Here is a 20,436-nt window from a genome sequence, read left to right on the forward strand (position 1 = left end):
TTTGTTTCTTCTTTTTTTGGTGTCAGACAAAATGAGCCTCTCTGTGTTCAAGCTCCTGCAGCCGCCGGGGTCGCAGTCTTTGGTAAACAGGTTTATTCTCACTAGGGCTAAGGTCGTCAGGGCTGCTAGGGGGAGGAGACTGAGGGGGTGACATGGGAGCAGAGGTTGAGACCCCAGAGTCTATGGCACTGTCAGTGGAGTCCTGAGTCTGGAGTGGCGTCTGTGTGGGGCTTTTAAGGACGGGGGACGGACACGCCGCTTCAACAGGGCTGTTGGGGAAAGACGATGAGGTGGTGGTGGTGGTAGTAGCAGGTGATGTGGTAATGATGGTGATGTTGGTGGTGGGTGACAAAGTAATGGTAGTGGAGATGATGGTGGGGGTGGATGATAAGCTGGTGGTGGTGGCGGTAGTTAAAGTAGTATTCCAGTTTGGGAGTGTTGTAGCACGGCCGTTGTTGGAAATAGGGGGCTTGTAGAAAGTTCCAGAAGGAGGGTGCAGAGTCCTCGGTGCCCTGAGTGTTAGTGGAAGGTTTGGTGAGCTGCTAGACTCGCGGAGTGAACTCTGAGTGTCATTTTCCCTTTTGGAGGTCCAAACAGACTTGAGTGACGATGTGTAAAGGTTACTCGAGAATACGGTGCTAACGCTACTCGTCGTTGGAACCACAGACGCAGTTGTTGGGGTTGCAACATTGCTAACAGGCATCGTTGCCTTTACAGGCTGCACTCCAGAACTGGCAGATGGCAGGTTGGCCATTATCATAGCAGTCCTGGGTGTAACATCATAGTGCTTGTACTTCTTGTCCCACGTCCTCCTCTGAGTGTCAATAAAAGGAGTAATGTAGTAGGTACTAACCCTGGATGAGCCACTTTGCCGAGCCCTCTCTGGCTCTGGCATCTCCTGTATAGTTTCAGCAATGGTCTCCCGCTTAACAGAGCCTGAATCAACAACATCGCTGGTGTTTCGATTATTCCTCTCGCCGATTTGAGCTGGTGCGGGCAGGCGTTCCAGTGGCATACTGACTGGTCGAGACGCTTGTCTGGCGCGCTGGTGGCGCAGCTGTACCTTTGGTGCCACGGTGGTGACAGAGGAGACGATGGTGCTGGGACGACCAAACACTAAGGTTGATCTCTGAACATCTCCTCCACTAGAAGCCTGGACCCCGTTGACTCTGTCCAATGTCGAGACCCCTATTTTGTGTTTTCCTGGTCGGACCTCGTGCACCTCACCCATGATGTGAGATGATGGGATGACAGATGAGTATCTTTTGTAGATTTTGGTGCTCTGAAACGATATAAACAGATTACAATAAACTAAACTGTATCTACATGTAAAAAAAACACCTGAAACCTAGAGGAGGGAGAATTTTTTGTTTACTGTTTTGTATAGATGAGTTGGTTTTTTTTAAATTGTGCCATAGAGTAATTTTTATTAAAAAAATAAAAAAAAATACTGAATCTTTTTGATTACATTAATATACTGTATTAAAGTTGATTTTATTAACACTGAACTGTTGAGAAAGATAATTTTAAAGGCACATATGGCCTCTTTTCACTTGACTGGTTACACCCTAATCACAGCATAAACAAAATGACTCAAATTTGGTTTTATGGTTGCCTTAATCCCTCCTCACCTCTTTGATGTCAGTCAGGGAGGTTGAGTGTCTGCTAAGCTGTCGAATCTTCTCCTGCGGGGTAAGTCTGGGGGAGGCCTGGCCAGCGCTGCTTGTGTCAGAACTAGGTAGGAAAGATGCATCAAAGACTGTCTGAAAGTGTTTCACCAGCTGCTCCACCATCAGTGCCTGGTAGGGGTAATCCACCAGGGAGGACAGAGACACCTCTGCATCTGTGTGCTGTGGCTTCACCAGTGTGGGGCCAAAGATGATGCCAAGGTTGCTCGCAGTCATCTTGTTCTCTTCGGCCTGCTCTGAGACTCTGTGGGAGTCAAAGAGTGATAACAGTTTTCATTTGAAAAAGACATCTTTCTAGGTTTGTTTCAAGTATTACTGTATCTGTTTAATGAAACACTACACTGAATCAAATCAGACATAAAGCGACATTCTGTAGAGCAGCATCGGTCCCTTTATTGATCTGGATAAAAAGATGTGATAATAGTTTTCAGCGAATCACCTTTGACACTGAGAATCTGAAACAACTACCAAAACCTCAACAATCATCTACATGCCAATTGCATGTTTCTGTCATGTCGTGGTCTAAAAGTCCTGCAAATTAAGTAAGAACATCAACTAAGTTAAATTAAAGTACATATATTCTATTTAGAGTTTTATTAATGGTGGTGTAACTTTAAAGTTGCGTGTAATGAGATCAACAGAGAACTAATTTTGTGTTAGTAAGCCTGCTACTTCCGCTATGCTACAGAGAAGTCTCTGCTTCCCTTTCTGTTATGAGGAACTACACATATTATTCTAATTATGGGGAACAGACTGAATTTACACTCTGAAATAACTCGGGGTTTTAGTTTTCAGCCTTTACCTGTGTAGATGTGCGATCAGGTAGCGCAGAGTCCTGTAGTTGGCTGGGGGCAGCTGGCGGAAGAGATCTCTGATCTTAAAAATGACTCTGTTCAGCTGCATACTCGGCCCAGTCTTCTCTCTTGGCTGGTTGTTTTGAGCTTTATTATCAGCCTCTTCCACTATCACCCTCTGGCACTCTTTTGCCAAACCGATGACATCATTGTAGAATCGATAATGGATCAGTGGCTCTGGTAACTGAGTAAAACAACCAAAGTGTTTTGAGTTTCTTGTAGTGGAAAATATCAATATCCTATTAAAGTCATTTTACATGTACCCAAAAAACTAAATCCAAATGAAAGAAGCACAATAAAGTAAGGCTAAAATCTAAATGATCGACTTAACATTAACTTAACAATACTTCACATCATAGCAGCCTTTAAACATAAACAACCTTTAACTTAAGTGGCATGCTAATTCTCAATAACCTCCCAACAAGTAAGAACTTCAGGCCCACCTGTCTAAGGTAGAGCTTGAGAACATTGCTGATGTCGTGAGGGGAGAGATCAGACAGCTCAACCAAGTCCTTCCCATTTTCAAACGCCTGACAGAGCTTCTCAACGCGTGATTTGGCACCATTCACACGATAAATGCCCTGTGAGATGTACACAGACCAATGCATTTTTTAATGTAACTCATAATCACAGAAAATATTTGATACATAAGTCAATGGTATTGTATTTAAGGTCACACATGAACTTTTATAGCTTTAAAACTACAACACAATAAGAGATGAGGTAGTAAAAGTAACCATCCCTGCATCACAGGGAAAAAAGACTTACCTTGATGTTGAGGGCTCGACTCTCAATCTCAGAAGTGCACTTCTTGATTATAAAGGGGATACCATCTGAACTGTTTTTTGCTGCTTGGGCAAAATCAATACCAAACAGTTGTAGCCTGCCTTGTAGCTTTTTATGACCACACTGGATGGCGAGTGTCTCCAAACACTTCTTATGGCAGGCCAAGGAGCACTGTAAAAGACAGATAGTATTAGTCAAATGAAGCGACAGAATAATTAACTTGTGTCTTCCCCTGAAGATAATTATAACGATGAGCATATTTACTGTACCTCTTCACACTCAGCTCCATGGAAAACGACCAGACTATCACATTCTCTGCATTTAGACGGGGCTCGAAGTTTTCTTAGCTTATGGGTTTGAGCAGCTTTGGACATCTGAGCATTTCGGAAAGGACCAGGAGAACTGGAGGTCTCTGTCACCATCTCTGCCAGACCTGAAAAACAGAACCGCTGATGAGGAAAGGAACTAACTCGACAAGTGACATCATTCAGAGTTATTATTAGAAGGGAAGCTGGCATTTACTTCAAAGCAAAAAAAAAACAAAACAAAAAAAAAACTATAACGTAAGAGAAGTACACTATCTTTTAGTTAGCATAATTATTTTAAAATCTGCTATTATGGTGGCTTTTTATAGTTAAATGGGCTTTCTAACCATGCACACTGAAAAATAGGTCGAATAGCTCATTGGCTGTTTAATTTCACAGTAAGAACACAATGACTGGATGAGGTCAACACAGATACAGGAAGTGTTAGCTGAAACTATCAGCCAAAACTAACACGACCTCTATCTGTGCAGCTCCACTGAGTATAAAAACATTTGATCCATGCAAAAACCACCACAGATTTGGACTAGCAGAACACCGCCATGTGTAATACATGATAAAGAATTGTGCAATGGTCGCTAACTATTTCTCCATCCCTTTCTAGACTTCCTTGTCACAAAAAGGTATACAATGATTACCTTTCTATCCTCCTGAGCAGAAAAGTACACAGAGAGCATACAGTGACAGGAATGAAACACACTCACAATTACAAACATATCTCACCATTGTCTGAGGGGGATGGTGCCTCTCTGTCATCCAGATCGTCTGCAGAAGACATGGTCCCAGTGGAAGGAGTTCTGGGCAAGCGGCGCTTAAAGTCGCCTGAACAAATGTGTACCAAAATGCTCAGTTACTATATGAAAATGTAGTTTTACCACACAAGAGCAAAATCAGGGACACTAGATAAAAACATAAGCTATACCATGCACGAGTAGATTTACTGCTGAATATTTCACAAGATAAAGTGAACAGATCACAGTAAAAGCCATATCTGTTCATCTTCTCAGATCACTTAGACTGTGTCCAGTATGATAAAAGTTTTATTTTACTGTCTCGTATATTCATATTTTTATAACCAGATCCTCAAATACTCATTTCCCTGCCTAATGTGATCATTTTCAGTTACTACTGGTCAAACACTCACAAGACCTTTATAATGAATTTATGAGACGTTTTAAAATTTAAAGTCCTCTTACCTGGACTGGCAGTGGGGGAGTCCATGGACCTTGACTCACTGCTGCCTCCAGCACTTTCTGAGTCACTGCACATCCCACCCTGGCTCCCCTGACTACTTGAGCCCCATGCTCTCAGTGGGGTCTGGTTTCTTAGAGCTGCAAAAGCACACACAGACCCTCAGTCACACACAAACAGAATAACAACAGAAAGTAAAGCTACATGGCAGCCGCTCGTGAAGCGACATTTGTAGTGTCAGTTTTAGTTATTTTCAGAAACAAGCAGTTTACACAGATATTCCAGACTTATGGTGATTAAGCAACACACAACCCAAACTGTTTTGACTCTAGTCAAGAGAACATTTCCATGACTCAGAACACAGGGTAAGTCCCTGAGAGGTTCATATAAAGACATTCAACCTCCAGCAACAGTGCCAATCATTCTTAGCTTGTTTCTAAAATTGTACAGTTTCTAAAATAGTACATAGCTATGTTGGATAAAGGTTTATTTTAAGACTCCCCATTATAGCACTAATGTGACACCAAGGGGGAATTTCTGTGAATTTTCTTGTACAGACACAGACAACGGCCATTCTTTTTGACCATTATACTTTCAAAGTGCATCAGCAAGTTAAATAAACTTAACATGTGTTTGAATGTACCTTGTATGTCTGTGCTGCTGCTGGACCTGTGCTCACTGATCTTTGCAGGCCGGTGTATGGTACTGTCCGTTTCCTCTCCGCTCAACACGTCACAAGAGGTGGTGGATGCCTGTGACAGGTTGCCGTGGGAGGAATGATAGCTGCCCACTGACCTTTTGCTGCCGAATCTGAGAAATAAAGTTGGTATTTAAGGCTTTCAATTAGAACTTTGATTATGACTAATTGTTTTTTTTTTCTTTTTAAACGCTATTGCCCTATTCAGCATTATTATATTTCAGTGTGTATCTGTCGCATTTTGACAGGACTGCTGACTCAACCCTTACTTCACCTGGTGCATAGGTTTTTTTGCTTTTCTGGCTCAGAATAGAATTCCTTTGATATGTTTTTAATGCATTTAAATACAACATTTAAGCACACTTTTATCATGCGTATACAGTCTCAGCAATATTTAGTTAGTCCAACAACTGAAAAGAATTAAGAGATCTGGCAGGGTTTTTGTAATTACACAGCTATAAATACATGTTGATAAAAGTCATACAATTTGTGTGTGTGTGTGTGTGCGTTATGTGTAATTATCAAGGCTTTTTTTCAGAAGTAACTTGTGTAAAAACTGAAAGACAACATTAAGGAACAGAAACTGAAATTAGGCCCAGCAGCAGACGGCTACGACACATAATGTCACATTAAAAATGCCTTTAGAGAAATGGAAGCACAAACGTAGCTAAGTACTAAGTTCACGTTCCAGACAGACAGCTATTGTAGTTTGTAGCAACATCTGTAATTTACTAATAAAAAGTAATGTACCAGCATCATTAATTGTTCTATTAACTTAGTGTGTATTATTTTCTTTGTAATAATGAGCATTTATCTTATTCAGACAAACTACATAGAGTGTTGGGACTCCTCCAAACCAGAGCCATACTCTCACGCTCGCAATCTTCCCTCCTGCATTCAGCCCGAGCCACAGATATTTCCTGAGGAAGGGCAAGGAATTCAACGCGCATTCTGTCTCTCCTAGTTTCTTTCTCTCGCTCCAACTCTGACTCACTGTTAACCTTTGCTGAAAGAAGAACTGAGAAACTTCCAAAGGGGTGTGAGCGACAGCAAAAGGTACTTTCAAAATCAGCCGTCCAAAAATGAAGCTTCAGCTACAATGACCAAAAAATGCAACACAACTAATACTTGTGAGTCTACTCACAGACAGTCTGTGTCAACTCAATTAAATCCGATGATCACATATTATGGCAACATGTACAACATTCTGCTGAATTATGGCAAATTTTAATCACAAAAAGTATCACAAAAAAGTGTAACAAGCAGGTCATTCTTAAAAGTACTTGTACAAAGCTAAGAAGTTTTGATTTTAAAAACATTAGTTTCATGTTATGCATAATCATTTCAAAGCCATTTTTATTATAAGCTTCCCTCTTAGCGGACCAATAAATCATTAAAAAACTTACAAAAAAATTTCTAGAATATGAGTGTGCATTCATAGTCCTTCATACCTTGTATTTTCAGAGGAGATGGAGTCGGAGTGAAGATGCTCTTTAGGGAGATTTTTGGACAGGTTACGTACAAACTCTGCATAGCATTCGCCCGGCTCATACAACTTGGCATTCTCACTCAGGGCCTGGTAGTGTGCAGGAAGTGACACGGTCTGTGCCTGCTGCATTTGAAACCAGTTCACTGTCACCTGAAACCAAAAAAAAACAAAAAGAAATTTAAACTGAATGAGTCAGCAAATGACACATAAAGAAAGAGAGCTCAAACAACTGTGAAAAGTTTAAAAAAAAGCTATCCAAATCTACATGGCACTATGTGAAAAAGTAATTTTGCCTTGTTAAATCATAAATGAATTGTGATTAACCAGAATTTTTGCAAAGCTGAGTTTTCAAAAGCCACACCCAGAGCTGATTACTGCCAGACTTACGAAATCCATAAATCACTTATTTAGAACCTGTGTGATAAAAAGAGATCACGCCACAATCTAAAGAAACTTAAATAAGAGATGGTAAACCAAGTCACTGGCATCTATCAGTCTATATCAAATACACAGCCATTTCTAATAATTTGAGACTCAGATGAACCATAATGAGAGCCATTATCCACAAAAAGAGAAAACTTGGAACTGTGGTGAACTTTCCCAGTGAGTGGCTGGTCGACCAAAATTACTCGAAGAGTAATCAACAACCCATCCATGAGAGTTTCAATTCTGACCAAAAAGAACATAAAGGCTCGTCTCACATTTGTCCAAAAGCATCTTGATGGTAATCAAGACTTTTGGGAAAATATTAAGTTGAAACAACAACATAAACCAATAGTCAAACATAGTGCTAGTATGGTGGTCTGGGGCTACTTTGCTGCTTCAGGACCTGGACATATTTCCATAACTGATAGAACCTTGAACTGTCTACCAGAAAATCCTGAAGGACAACGTCCAGCCATCAGTTTGTGTGCTCCAAAACACTGCATCAAGTCCACCTCTGAATGGCTCAAAAAAGCCAAAGTGAAGGATTTGGAGTGGCCTAGCCAAAGACTTAAATCCGATTGAGATGCTTTGGCATGATATTAAACAGGCCATTCATACTCCAAAACCTTCCAATATGATTGAATTAAAAAAATTCTGCAACAATGAGTGAGCCAAAATTCCTCCAAGACGATGTGAAAGATTCATTGCCAGTTATCGCAAATGCTATTAGGTTTAGGGAGCAATTAGTTCTTCAAATAGGGCCAAGTAAGTTTGGATAGCAATTTTCTATTAATAAAAAAAAACGGCATTTTTTATTTACTGAGATGATCTTTGGGTCTAATACTAAAATCTGTTTGATGATCTGAAACATTTAACTGTGACAATTACGCAAACAGTCAAATCAGGAAGGGGTCAAATACTTTTTCATGGCACTGTATAATGATTACGATCATACTTGGACTCATAGTCCAAATAAGAAAACAGCCAAACACTGACTAAACATATATAGAGCAAGCTTTTACTATTTGAGACCTTTCTGAACTCCAGCTTTTGTGAAGGTTTGTCAGTTAAACTGAAAGTGATAACATATTTAAGTTTTACAGTTTCATTTTGTGGTGTACATATAAGATATAAGCTTTTTTTTTAAACAGTGATTGTACAGTCTGAATTACTCTTTCAAAAATATAAACTGCTTCTCACAGCTTTTAGTGTGAGGTCACACTGGAAGATCATTTCTCGGATCTGAGTCAGGATAGTGCTCTTCGCATTAGCCAGATCCATTTTCCTGCTCCCTGCGTCAGCTATACAGTTCTCGTACTGGCCCTGGGCCTCCTCCGCCTACCCAAAACAATGGACAGAGAATAGCATAAGGACAGAGAAGAAATGCGCACAGAAAAATTACTGTCCATACCAAATAATGCCACAAAATATTGACACCAGTTATTTTTTCTGTTTTCATTTCTCCTGCCCACCTTTTGTAAAGCCTCCTCTTCTAGCTTTCTCTTCTTCTCCAGCTGTTTGTTCCCAGCATTAGACTGATCCTCCTGAGAGCGACTTGCTGCTGACTGGGCTTTTTGGTATTCCTCCCTCCTCTGGGTCTTCAGTGCCCGTGCCTTTCGCAAGGTTGCATCTGCCTCTTGCTGCCAAAGCCACACAGATCAGCCACAAAGACCATGTGATTAAAATGTAGCATATGTGTTCAAAACTTATCATAAATTTAATCAGATACGTTTGGCGGACGATCAGCTTTGCATTTAAAAAGGCACACCGAAGTTCGTTTGTTGCCATTGTCTAGAAAATTGGACATTTTTCTATAATAGAAACACCACCTCAGTCACTGATGACTAATCTCCTGGCAGGTTGATAACATTGCAACATGCTCTGTGGAAAGCTCACCAGTCTGTAACACTACAGTGGAGCACTTCTACTAAGCTAAGAGTAATTATCAAACAACATCTACACAGTGATTCTGTAAATACCATTTTCTTCTGCTCCCTCTGCCACTGCTCCTTGATTTCTTTCCTCAGTTTATCCAGTTCATTTTTGCGAGCCACAAGAGGCTGAGAAGAAATGAAAGTCAACAATTACACTTCAGTATTACTTGTTAATAAAAACGAGGCAAAGAACACACAATTTATAAACTAATGTACTTTTACAGATTATTTTATGCAATGAAATAACCCAACAGATGTTCTTTGTTAAGGACAAGATAAAGTGGTGAAGGGCCATAATTTACTTCTCGTCACTCCTACCTGCATGAATTTATTGGTCTGAAGAGTCATGGAAGTTTGAATAAGCAGCTGGTTGTACTCCATGTCTTTCTTGAATGCAGAAACGTAGAGGTCACTGAATGGCATGTAGTCCTTCAACAAACAAAAAATATGTATACATGAGTCTTTGGGGTTACTGTATAAGACTTAACAACCAGCAAATATAATCAATATTGCTTTAAAGTGTGGCTACTTAGTTACCTTTTGACTGGCCAGTGTTTTTGCAGACTCAGCCATTTTGACGTAGCTTTTAGCATTCTCAATATCTGAAAAATTGAGAATTAGTTAAGACTGCTTAATAAGAAATGACTCAACAAAAATATATTTACATACAGTTCATAAATAGATAATACTTTATTAATCCTTAAGGAAATTCTGTATTAAGTATTAAAGCCTCTAGAATCCTAGTCAATTTGTAGCCCTCTACTGCCTTACTTTTTGTTAATGTAATTGTCTAATATATAATAAAGAATGGCCTATTGACAATAAGGCGTGGTAGAAATTATTTTTTGAATTACTTAAATGTACAAATAATTTTGAGCAAAACATTAAAATGGTTTTAATCATTGAGAAGTCTAAATGGAAAGAGTTTTTCTTCTGAAATCTAGCTTTCCCCTGAGTGTGAGGAAGACAAATTTATGAAATATAACAGCAGAAACAGTTTTCCAAGAACTCCTCTAGCTTTGTCCATGGGTCAGTTATATACTTTACTGTTAACTCTATTTATCTGCCTTTTGCAGTGCAGATGGTGTGGACTTATACTGGCAACATTTTCTTTCTGGAAAAAAAAATCTAATATAATGTCCTAAGCCCTGTGCAGTAATCCATTGTTTCCAACCTAATATACTGTCAGTAGTCTCACCCATGGCTAGCCGTTTTTCCATCCAGGCCAGAAGATCTTTGATGTACTTGGAGCAGGTCTTGGCATAGAGTAGGGCGGACTCAACTCCACTGTCATTCTTCAGCAGAGTCAAGTCAACTTCTTCCTCTCGTGGCTGTGGCACTTCTGAGCCTGTAAAGTCAACAGAAGAGAAATCCATATGTTTAGTAGTATGACCAAAATATCTCAATGCTGGATTGATGGAACTCACTTTTACTATCCAGCAGACGTGTGTGTGTGTGGGAGGTAAATGAAGGGGGAAGAAAAACAACAATGAGGTCAGCGGCATTGTCAGTGTAGGTGGATATGAAAGGGCTAGGCATCTTTTAAAATAGTCTAAGAGCAGCGTTTTCTTTTTACAACCTTTTCTAGCTACCCAGGATCTGATTCAACACAAATCCCATGTGTTTCCCATCCCACACAGAACTACTCTTTAACAGGCAAGGAATGTCAGATATGTGGACGGACAGGGAAAAATGAGAAATAACAGGGGTGGAAGCAGAGGTTTTAAGGCGGGTCTACCTCAGGCACTCAAGAGTCCAAACACTAAATCACTCTGCTAACACACAGACTGACACTTCAGGCTGCTCTGACAGCAACAATTAAATGCTTGGTAAGGAAGCCATTAATAGCTCTTACATATCAGTGTGATGTTTTATTTTATATTCATTGCGCAGAGATAAATGATGAAACGTGAACAACACTTACCCACAAGCTCCCTTTTCTCTGAAACATATCCCTCGGGATCCACAGAGAGGTTGTCAGAAGACTGTGAAAAAGACATTTCAGATTATAAGGAGGGAACAGCAGACATACAATCAAAGTCAGACATCAGAGGCAGCTGGGATTTCAACAACCCAATTAAATACAGAAAGCAAGTCTTTGAGGCTTTTTTACTTGGGGGCGGGGTAAAATTTCTGCTTTAAGTGCACCCCTTTGAAAACTGTCACCGTCAAAACAAAGCTTTAGAAAAGATATATGGAAACTGTGCAAGCTGGGAAAAGGAAGATAGTGTCTCACCCTGCTTCTGTTTTTCTGGGGGATCCCCAACCCTGGGCTGCTGTCCACATCTCCCATAAGGAAGTCAGAAACTCTAAAGGTATATATAATTGTGTACATATATACATATATATCAGAATCCAGTTTAAAAGAGAAGCATGTAAACGCCTGTGGTCAAAAATGCAATCTATTCAATAACAAAGCAACTCTGACAGATAGTATTTATACCAAAAACACAGAACAAAGCACAAACCTGCTATTCAAAACACATGACAGAGACACTTATAGCTTCACAAGACCAATAAGTTGCTGTCTTGAGCTCTAAAGTCAGCCTGACAACAACACAAAAAGTAATAAAATCCAGTATTGGTTAAAAAAAAGTAAACAAGCATTGTACTCACACATTGCCGAATGTGAATGCCAAAGTGTCAATGGATGTGTGTATCTCGGCAAATATAACTTTTTTATTCTCTGGGTTCACAGCTGTGGAGAAGTTAACAGCTGTGGAGAGTGACAGACAGGAACTCTGGTCAAACAAAATGGAATTACAAACCAGCTTTTGTATACACAATCAATCAACAATAGCACTGATACAACTGAATCTGTATGTGGCTAGATGACAAGTTCATGACCTCCAAAGCAAAAAACAAATGCCAAACAGATCAAATGAGTGACCTGTGAAAAAATTCTAAAATTAGTATTAAAAAAGCAACAATGGCAAGCACATTTGTTCTTGTTTTACCCGTGTAAGCCTCTAAGATCATAGTTAGGCTTTTGCAGGAAGTGTTTACGCCTCTATAAGTTTAAGTGGCTTCAAGTAAGTGCTGACATTCTTGAGGATGTATAAAAAGCCAGTAACACAAGGTCAAGAGGTTTAACAGAAATGTTACAAGAACAGCTTAAAAACCGTGTTAAGAGTAGAAGCAGCCAAACGCAATGACGTGCAGCCTGCATATCTCCCTACCCAATCAAAATGTCTTCCTGGAGCAGGTTCAAAAGTCTTCAGAGGTTGACATTCAAAGAATTTACAAAAACAATTAAAGAAATTCTTCCTCCATTCAAAGGTGTTAATATCCCTGGGGCCATCTTCCAACACTGATCATTCACAAAAAATAATCAAACTACACACATACACACAATCTCATTCCTTCCTTTGTGATCTGGTAACAGCAAAATGTCCTTTGACTCTAGAAATCCATCCAAGACTGAAAAATCTTCGATAAAATGTACACAGAACTTTCTTTCTCATAAAACACTTAACTCAGCAAGAACACGCTTGCAGAAAATAATCAGGACAGCTAAAGGCACAGTCAGTGAAATCTGACTGAGCTGAGTACTTCCTGTCTGCCCCACAACAGGAAACACTCACACAGCTTGAGTTCTGTGACATGTAGCGATATATTCAACACTTACCTTTTCTCCTTGCCGCCTCAGTTGTCTAGCAACCGGGACCAAAAATCTCTAAACAGATCTCGTTTCGAGAACACTTTCTATATTTTGTGCTTTCATTTTCTCATCGTGAGTAATCTCCATCCATGCCAGTTGTAAAAGCATAAACTATTAAGTCCCAGCTTATGAAGAAGCACAGAAAAGTCACGGCATCCTGGCTTGAAGAGGCAACCCCACTTTCCAGGGAGACACTCGAGGACACCAAAAAGAGAGGAGGTGTGGTGCGAACCTCCCTGCCGTGCACCTCACTGGCCCTGAATGCTAGCGTACAACTCAGCGCAGAGTTCTTCCTCAGGACATCCTGTGGGTCCTTTAACAATGATTCCAGAGCTCAGCCCCCCTTGTCATGACTGAAATATGGAAACTGCATCATTCAAGTGCAGGACCCATTGTTTTCTCATGGTTTAGCTGTAAGTGGGAACATTAGCTCAGGAAAAAGTATGCTAAAGCTGGTGTATCATTCTGACTTTAGATGTCTCAATGTTTCTATTGGAAGCACATCACCAACGTTACTTGAATGTAATTGGCTCTATTATTAGGTAAAACTAAAACAACAACTGTGTTCAAATCCAAAAAAACAGAATCCATTATCAGTAAATAACACACTTTCCTAAAATCAATTTAATCATTCTACAATAAGGAGCACAGGGACATAAGATCGCCTTTGTCACGAACACACAAGACTGACTCCTTTAGACAAACACACTCTTTCAGCTGTAAGCATATTTATAGACAAAGGGGAGCAGAAAGCGAGGAAAGAATTTCAATAAGCTGAGGAAGTCAACACTTTTATTGCGATGCCCTGCAGTTTTCAGTAGTGGGAGGGGAAAAGGAACACATAGACGAAATGTGACCAGGAAAGAACGCTTGACTTGGTTTGTTCTGAGCCAATGAAAGTCTGTGAAAAAGATTTTTATCTTTGTGACGACACACAAAGACACAGACAGCAACGTTGGTCTCTGGCTAAAAGTTGAACTGGAGCACAACATGTTTCTGACATTGTCAAGTTTTCGACACAGCGTCAAATTAAGAAAAACAATAGTAAGAGCATGAGCAGATCATATCACACATGAAACAGGTTAGACAACCATGTGTTTGAAGAAGAGAGGAATTTTTTTTTCCAGTGAATTTTGGCAGCTGTCCCAGTGCTCCAGGTGCCATGACCAAGCTTCAAAGAGGAACATGGGCAAAGAGATGACACGGTCTGAAGACAGTGAGGCGCACAAGGCCTGTTATCATCCAGACCTTTGACTCTTCATCTGATGTCTAACTGATTCATCCCTCTTTCAACCTCTCCTTTTCGATCCTCTGGCTAGCGGCCTGTGTCAGTATTGTGTTACCTACTGGCCATTAGGGACAGTCCATCCAGGGAGAGTGTTGACATAAGGCACCCCCTTGTGGACAGGCAAACTCCAAACTCAACTACATATGAACGCACTGGCTTTAATGCAACACTTTATAGCAGAGCTTTACACATAAGGATCAACACCACACTGCCACGTACAGAATGACACAAGCCTGACATCAGACAGAAGTGTTGATTTCATTTTCTTTTTCAATCTTACACTACATGCCCTGGTTTCCACATGTCAGCATGCTGGTTTTGCCAGGGTTTTCAGAGAGAAGTGGAGCAATGTAGTTCCCCATGGGCCTCCATCTCTTGTTAAGCAGCCAAAGCAGGTGGGTCAAAAATAAATAATTAAATAAATAAGTGGACACTTGCAATTTAAAAAATAACTCTGTCACAGCACGTAGCTTTTAAACCACATTAATCTCAGCAGTGGCATTAACTGGAGAACTGTTAGTCCAACCACAACTGAGCAATGCCTTTTCTAAAGAAAGAAACTGTTGTCTCCAAGTACCAAATGACTCAATGAACTTGGTTAAGGTCGTGATTCAGGCGTACTCTTGTCCAGTTTTAGTTTTACTGAATACTTAAAAATAGTTAAGGTTATTAAAATTCAAAAATTCATCCATTCTCTTCCGCTTGTCTTTATCAGGGTTGCGGGAAGAGTGGATCCAATCCCAGCTACCATAGGGAGAGCCAGGACTTGAAAAATATTTTGAGAAATATTTTTCTAACTAGGGATCCACCCAACTTAGCTCATATCAGGGTATGGATATGAATTTCACACTAGTGCTTACTTTCTCTTCACTTCAGTTCTATTTCATCTTTCTTTTTGAAAATGTCTAATATTTAAAATATAGCTATAGCTTTTAGAATATATAACTGACAGCACATATTCTAAAATTTAAAAATACATCAACAAAGTCATTTAATGTTTTAATCAATCTGATATGTATAATTTACTCTCTAACTGAGATAAAAGAAAAAAAAACATTTTTGCAGCTATTCAGAATCTTTATGCTGCATAAATATGTCTAAACTAAGCTGGTGTAATTCTTTGTCCTTATGACTCATGCCATCAGTAAAGATCAGTCTTCACAGTGCCTATAATTTCTTTAATCTGTTTATTTTGTTTCCCTTTTGCATTCTCATCATTGTCAAAGCAACACTCAGGCTACAAACAGGCATTCTTGAGTGTTTTTAAGGATTAGGTCACAACACAAATATTGAGATAAGCCAGGTGACCTGTCAGACATCCAGACACCTTACAACACAGGTAAAAACAAACAACAAAGAAAGCAAAAGAAGAAATGTGACTGTAAAGATCGACAATCAGTTCTGTTGAAGGCTTCCACATTAGCTGAAATATGTATATATCTATCTTGAGTTCAAATCAAGAGAAGAACTACACTTGCAGTGGATCTCAATTCCAGCAGATTAACCTCTCAGTTGAGCTTCCCTTTGTTTGTGTTCATTTGTGAGACAGGAAATGGATCTGTTGCTTAAGGAATAACAACTTCTTACAGTGTGAGATTTTAGCAACATTTCTCCAAGCCAACCCTAACCAAACAGAGATCAGTGTAATATTCCTGCAGGGTATTTGCCGCACCGATCTGAGAGACTGACGTAGACCCATATGCTGACATCAGTGTTACAATCGTGAGATTCCACGCATCTATATTTGACCATCATCTGGGTGCCGGTGTGCAAGTTCAACTGTGTGTCTCATCCATGCATACTAGCGAGAAACTACTCACCTTTGACCTTAGCAATAACTGTGCCAGCTGCTCCCAGAATGTCAGAAGAGTTGAGCGTCTGGTGTTTGCCAATGACAATTTTGAGGATGCGAACTAATTCCGCCAAACGTTGCTGCACCACCTCCTGAAGACCTTCCAAATTCTCTGAGGGAAAAAAAGAGAACACACATTTTCATCTATTAGTCAAAATGAGCACCATTACACTGCATTTTAAAGTTAGTTATGTCACGTTAATTCTTGGCATTCCTTTGTCAGTGTCACAAACAATACTTCACAAATATTTTTAAAATATTTTTGGAAACTACGAAGAGTCCGTCATGTTCTGAAAAACTGCATAAAAACCCAAAAGCTACATCTTAGACTCTACAGGCCTCAGTTAGCATATTAAACTCATCACAGTACAATTAGAAAAAGACTGAACAAGTATGACCTGTTTGGAAGAGTTGACAGGCGGAAGCCTCTTCACTCTAAAAAGAATATGGCAGCACCGCTCACGTATGCAAAGTTGCATCTGAACAAAACCACAAGCTTTCTGGAACGATTTCCTCTGGACAGATGAGACCATACTGCAATGTTCAGCAGAAACCAACCACAGCATATCAACACAAACGCCCCATACTAACTGTCAAGCATGGTAGTGGAGGGGCTTGTTTTGCAAGCACTGATCTGACCATGAACTCCTCTATGTACAAAGTAGTGTTGCTATGATGCCATTTTCAATACTATAGGGAAATTTTTAATGAAAAAATAAAAAGAAGCTTTTAAAAGAAAAATAAAGATTACAATACTGGTGTAATTTTTTTCCCTGATCAATAGATTTAGTAAGATAGAAATCAAGGAGAAGGAGTGAAAGCAGAAGCAAGGATTAAATGGAGGAATCCGAAGAAGGAAGAATGTTTTCCAGAGTCCAGGGAAGGAGTTGATACAGGCTCTGTGTGGTAGGGAGGAGTTACCAGATGACTGGGAAAGGACAGCTGAAATGGTGAGGGAAACTACCACAAAGGTATCTTGTGTATCCTCTGGATTTCTTAAGGAAAGACAGAAAACTGGGTGGTGGAATGTGGAAGGGAAGGAAAATATTCAAAGGAATGCAAAGAAATAGTGTGAAAGTCAAGTTTATGGCAAAAGCAGACAGGAGTACTGGGAGCTGAGGTGTGGCAAAGCAAAAGGCTTATAGCGAATTATATGTAAAGCTGGACACGGAAGGAGAAAATGACTTTTATCAATTAGTGAGGCAGAGAGACTGAAACGCAGAGCTGGATTAATAGATAGAATAGATAGATGATTAATAGAGAGATGGAAATTTACTGACAAGTGAAGAATGTGTTCAGAAGATTTGAAGAAGTCAAGGATGATGAAAATGAGAGAAAGAGGAGGATGTATGAGGGACAGTTAGTCAATCAGGAGGCGCAGAGGATTAGCAAGGAGGAAGTAAAGGTAGCTATGAAGACGATGAAAAGTGGAAAACTGGTTGGCCCAGATAACATGCCAGTGGAGTTATGCAGATGAGTAGGAGAGAAGTGATTATTGAGCAGCAGTATAGCTTCATGCTGAGAAACAGCAATACAAATGTGATGTTTGCTTTGAGAGTGTTGCTGGAGAAATATAGATAAGATCAGAAGGAGCTGCACTGTGTCTTCGTTGATCTGGATTAAGCATATTATAGGTTGCCAAGAGAGGAACTGAGGCACTGCATACAAAAGTCTAAATTGTCAGAGAAGCATGTCAAGGTCATGTAGGACACATATTAGGACAGCAAGACAGCAGTGAGGTGTGTGGTAGCAGTGACAGATGGATTCAAAGTGAGGGTGTGATGATATCATAGATTCGCTTTGACGTCCTTCTTGTTTGCAAAGGCGATGCTGAAAAATGAGGTCAGTTTGGAGTCTCTATGGTATCTGTGGACTACAATGGGTGCTATACACTGGGAGAAGAGGATGAAAGTCTGTAGAACCAGGACAGAATAGATAGTGTGTAAAAGAGAGGGAGACAGGTGGAAAGGCAAAGATGCAAGAACTAGAGGCAGTGAAGGTAGATGAGTTTAAATACCTGCGGTCAACCATCCACAAGAGAGATAAAGAAGAGAGTGACGCAAGCCTGAAGAGTATACAAGAAGGTGAGAGCTGGTATAATGTATGGTTTGGACACTATGGTACTGACAAAAAGATATGACGCTGAGCTGGAGGTGGCAGAGTTAAATAAATGCTAGGATTTTAGTTAGGAGTAAAAAGGAGGGGCAAGATTAAAAATGTGTATATCAGTGGGACAGGTCAGGTTGAGCTTTTTTAAGACAAACTAAGTGGAATAAGGTTGAGATGGGTTGGAAATGCGCAATAGAAGGTTAGTGGATATACTGGGCAAAGGATGGAACTGCCAGAGAGGAACTGCTACTTAGTGCCACCACTAATGCCATTGTTTTGTTAATTCGCCACAGCTGCTACCTGCTACCTTACTTATAACCTACAACTAATGTGGCAATCTGATAACTGCTAATAGTTAAATGTCTAATGTTAAGGTGTGCACTGGTCAGATTACCATTTATGATAACTGCTTAATACTTGGATGCTGTCAAAACAGGAACTTTGAGATGCTTTGCCCAGTATTCATGTGCTCAGCTGCAAGTTACGGGAAAGGGCTTTATTTCTGTCTGCTCATGCTGGGTAAAGCTGTGTGTCAGCTGGAGGAGGCAAAGATGGGACTGTTTTTTATCTATACTGTTGTAAATGAATATCTAATCTGATAACAATTTTTAGTATCTGAGTATAACTTTTTTATATGATACCTATGGTACAAATAAAACTATGCATAAACAATTTGTTCTGCAAATCACTGAATCATGAGGTGTTTTTCACGGGACTAGTTCTGCATTTTGGATTCATTTTTTTGTCAAACCAATAATAACAAAGTGTAATGGGTTGTGTTGTTGTTCATCTGATGTTGTATTTATCGAGGGTGATAAGGACTAGATTTTTTTTATTATGTCCTGACATATAAAACCTTAGAAGGTGTGCTTTCTTTTTCACATAACTGTACGTTGTGTAACTTTTTTTTTTTTTATCAGTGTCTATAGCTGTGTCTCTACCAGTTTAAAGGTGGAAAACAGAAGCTTGTGGTTGTGACAGCAATGATCTCGGTTGCATGAAACTGCTGTGATGCAAGCTGTTTTCTGCTTCCTCCAGGCAGAGTGACAACACGTACAACGGAAGAGGTGTGTGTTGTAAACAGGTTAATCTGTCTCAGTCACAACTTTAATATTCATATACATGGAGAGATGATGAATCCTGAAATGATGACGTGTTTTTTGTGTGTTTTTGTAGTCAGAAGTGAGCCAAAAATCCATCTATAGTTTCTGTCACTATTTCAGTCCTGATGGACAGGTAAATCTAATATTTATTATTAGTTATTAGGAATGGTTAGTGCAACAGTACTGGGAAGGACTTTGTGCTCCATACAATCTGTAAAATGAATACAAGTCATAGGGCTCTTTCTGTGGACAAGGATGTAGAAATGAAATTTCTACACAGTGTTAGCAACATAGAATGTTTAAGGGGGATTCTGCAAGATATTTTGAATGCCAGTAAAGTTACCCAAGATGACGACATGAAAAAAAAATGTGCAAAATGCAATCTGATTACTCCTGTACTTTCTTTTTTTTATGTTATCACACTGCATCAGTGTATCACTGCTATGAAAGGTATCTCTTTCCTGTAAAACCACGCAAAGCCGAAGAACAGTTTTGCGTATCTAACCAAGAATTTTTCTATCCGCAGATTGTCTTCTTTCTAATTCCATAGCTGCTCTGATTTTTTTTCATTTCTACATCATTCCTAAGGAACTTCTCCAAGTGGTCGTAGACAGGGTTTTAACAGACAGCTGAGCACTTTGGGAAAAATAGAAGTCAGCATGAAAAACAATAAATCATGTGACACAAAGAACCTATGCACACAACACAGCAACAACAGGAGAGGAGTCCTGCTCTGATCCAACCTAATCACCAGAAGCCCTGTAAGCTTCACCACACAATAGGTGAATTCATGTTTAACTCACTGTTTTGGAAGAAGCAGGGGCACCGGCTGAGAAAAGAAACTCATCTGTTCTTCATCAAAGCTACACTAGCAGTCAGGAGGGTGAGGCGAGACAAAATTTATTGGAAATTTAAAAGGAATTAGAGAGGGAGTGAAAAAGAAAGTCTGGGAGTGGTTTTGTTGCACTTCCTACTCTTTTTTTAAACACACACACACACACCAATCCAACTGGCTGGTGTAAAAAATGTAAAAAG

General features: G+C 39.8%; 1 protein-coding gene across 3 annotated transcripts in view; it reads right to left on the reverse strand.

Annotated features, from left to right (window-relative positions):
* Positions 1–20,436, reverse strand: part of LOC146367925 (rho GTPase-activating protein 29-like) — a 30,999-nt gene that overhangs the window by 675 nt on the left and 9,888 nt on the right. Inside the window, exons 3-22 of one of the 3 annotated variants that reach the window (XM_084911314.1) lie at positions 16,158–16,301; positions 12,005–12,104; positions 11,625–11,697; positions 11,313–11,373; positions 10,587–10,736; positions 9,926–9,990; positions 9,707–9,817; positions 9,434–9,514; positions 8,927–9,094; positions 8,655–8,792; positions 6,991–7,178; positions 5,486–5,652; positions 4,848–4,982; positions 4,375–4,473; positions 3,598–3,761; positions 3,311–3,499; positions 2,986–3,123; positions 2,491–2,726; positions 1,632–1,932; positions 1–1,282 (exon numbers count right to left, since the gene is read on the reverse strand). The exon at positions 1–1,282 is cut by the window's left edge and continues 675 nt beyond it. In XM_084911314.1, the coding sequence (XP_084767440.1) occupies positions 23–1,282; positions 1,632–1,932; positions 2,491–2,726; positions 2,986–3,123; positions 3,311–3,499; positions 3,598–3,761; positions 4,375–4,473; positions 4,848–4,982; positions 5,486–5,652; positions 6,991–7,178; positions 8,655–8,792; positions 8,927–9,094; positions 9,434–9,514; positions 9,707–9,817; positions 9,926–9,990; positions 10,587–10,736; positions 11,313–11,373; positions 11,625–11,697; positions 12,005–12,104; positions 16,158–16,301 (3,968 nt within the window). In that variant the 3' untranslated portion in view covers positions 1–22. The other 2 variants (XM_084911315.1, XM_084911316.1) reach the window with 2 other exon arrangements.

Source organism: Perissodus microlepis, chromosome 18 (genome assembly GCF_051167445.1).
Source record: "Perissodus microlepis isolate ML-2025 ecotype Zambia chromosome 18, ASM5116744v1, whole genome shotgun sequence".
Classification (NCBI taxonomy): domain Eukaryota; kingdom Metazoa; phylum Chordata; class Actinopteri; order Cichliformes; family Cichlidae; genus Perissodus; species Perissodus microlepis.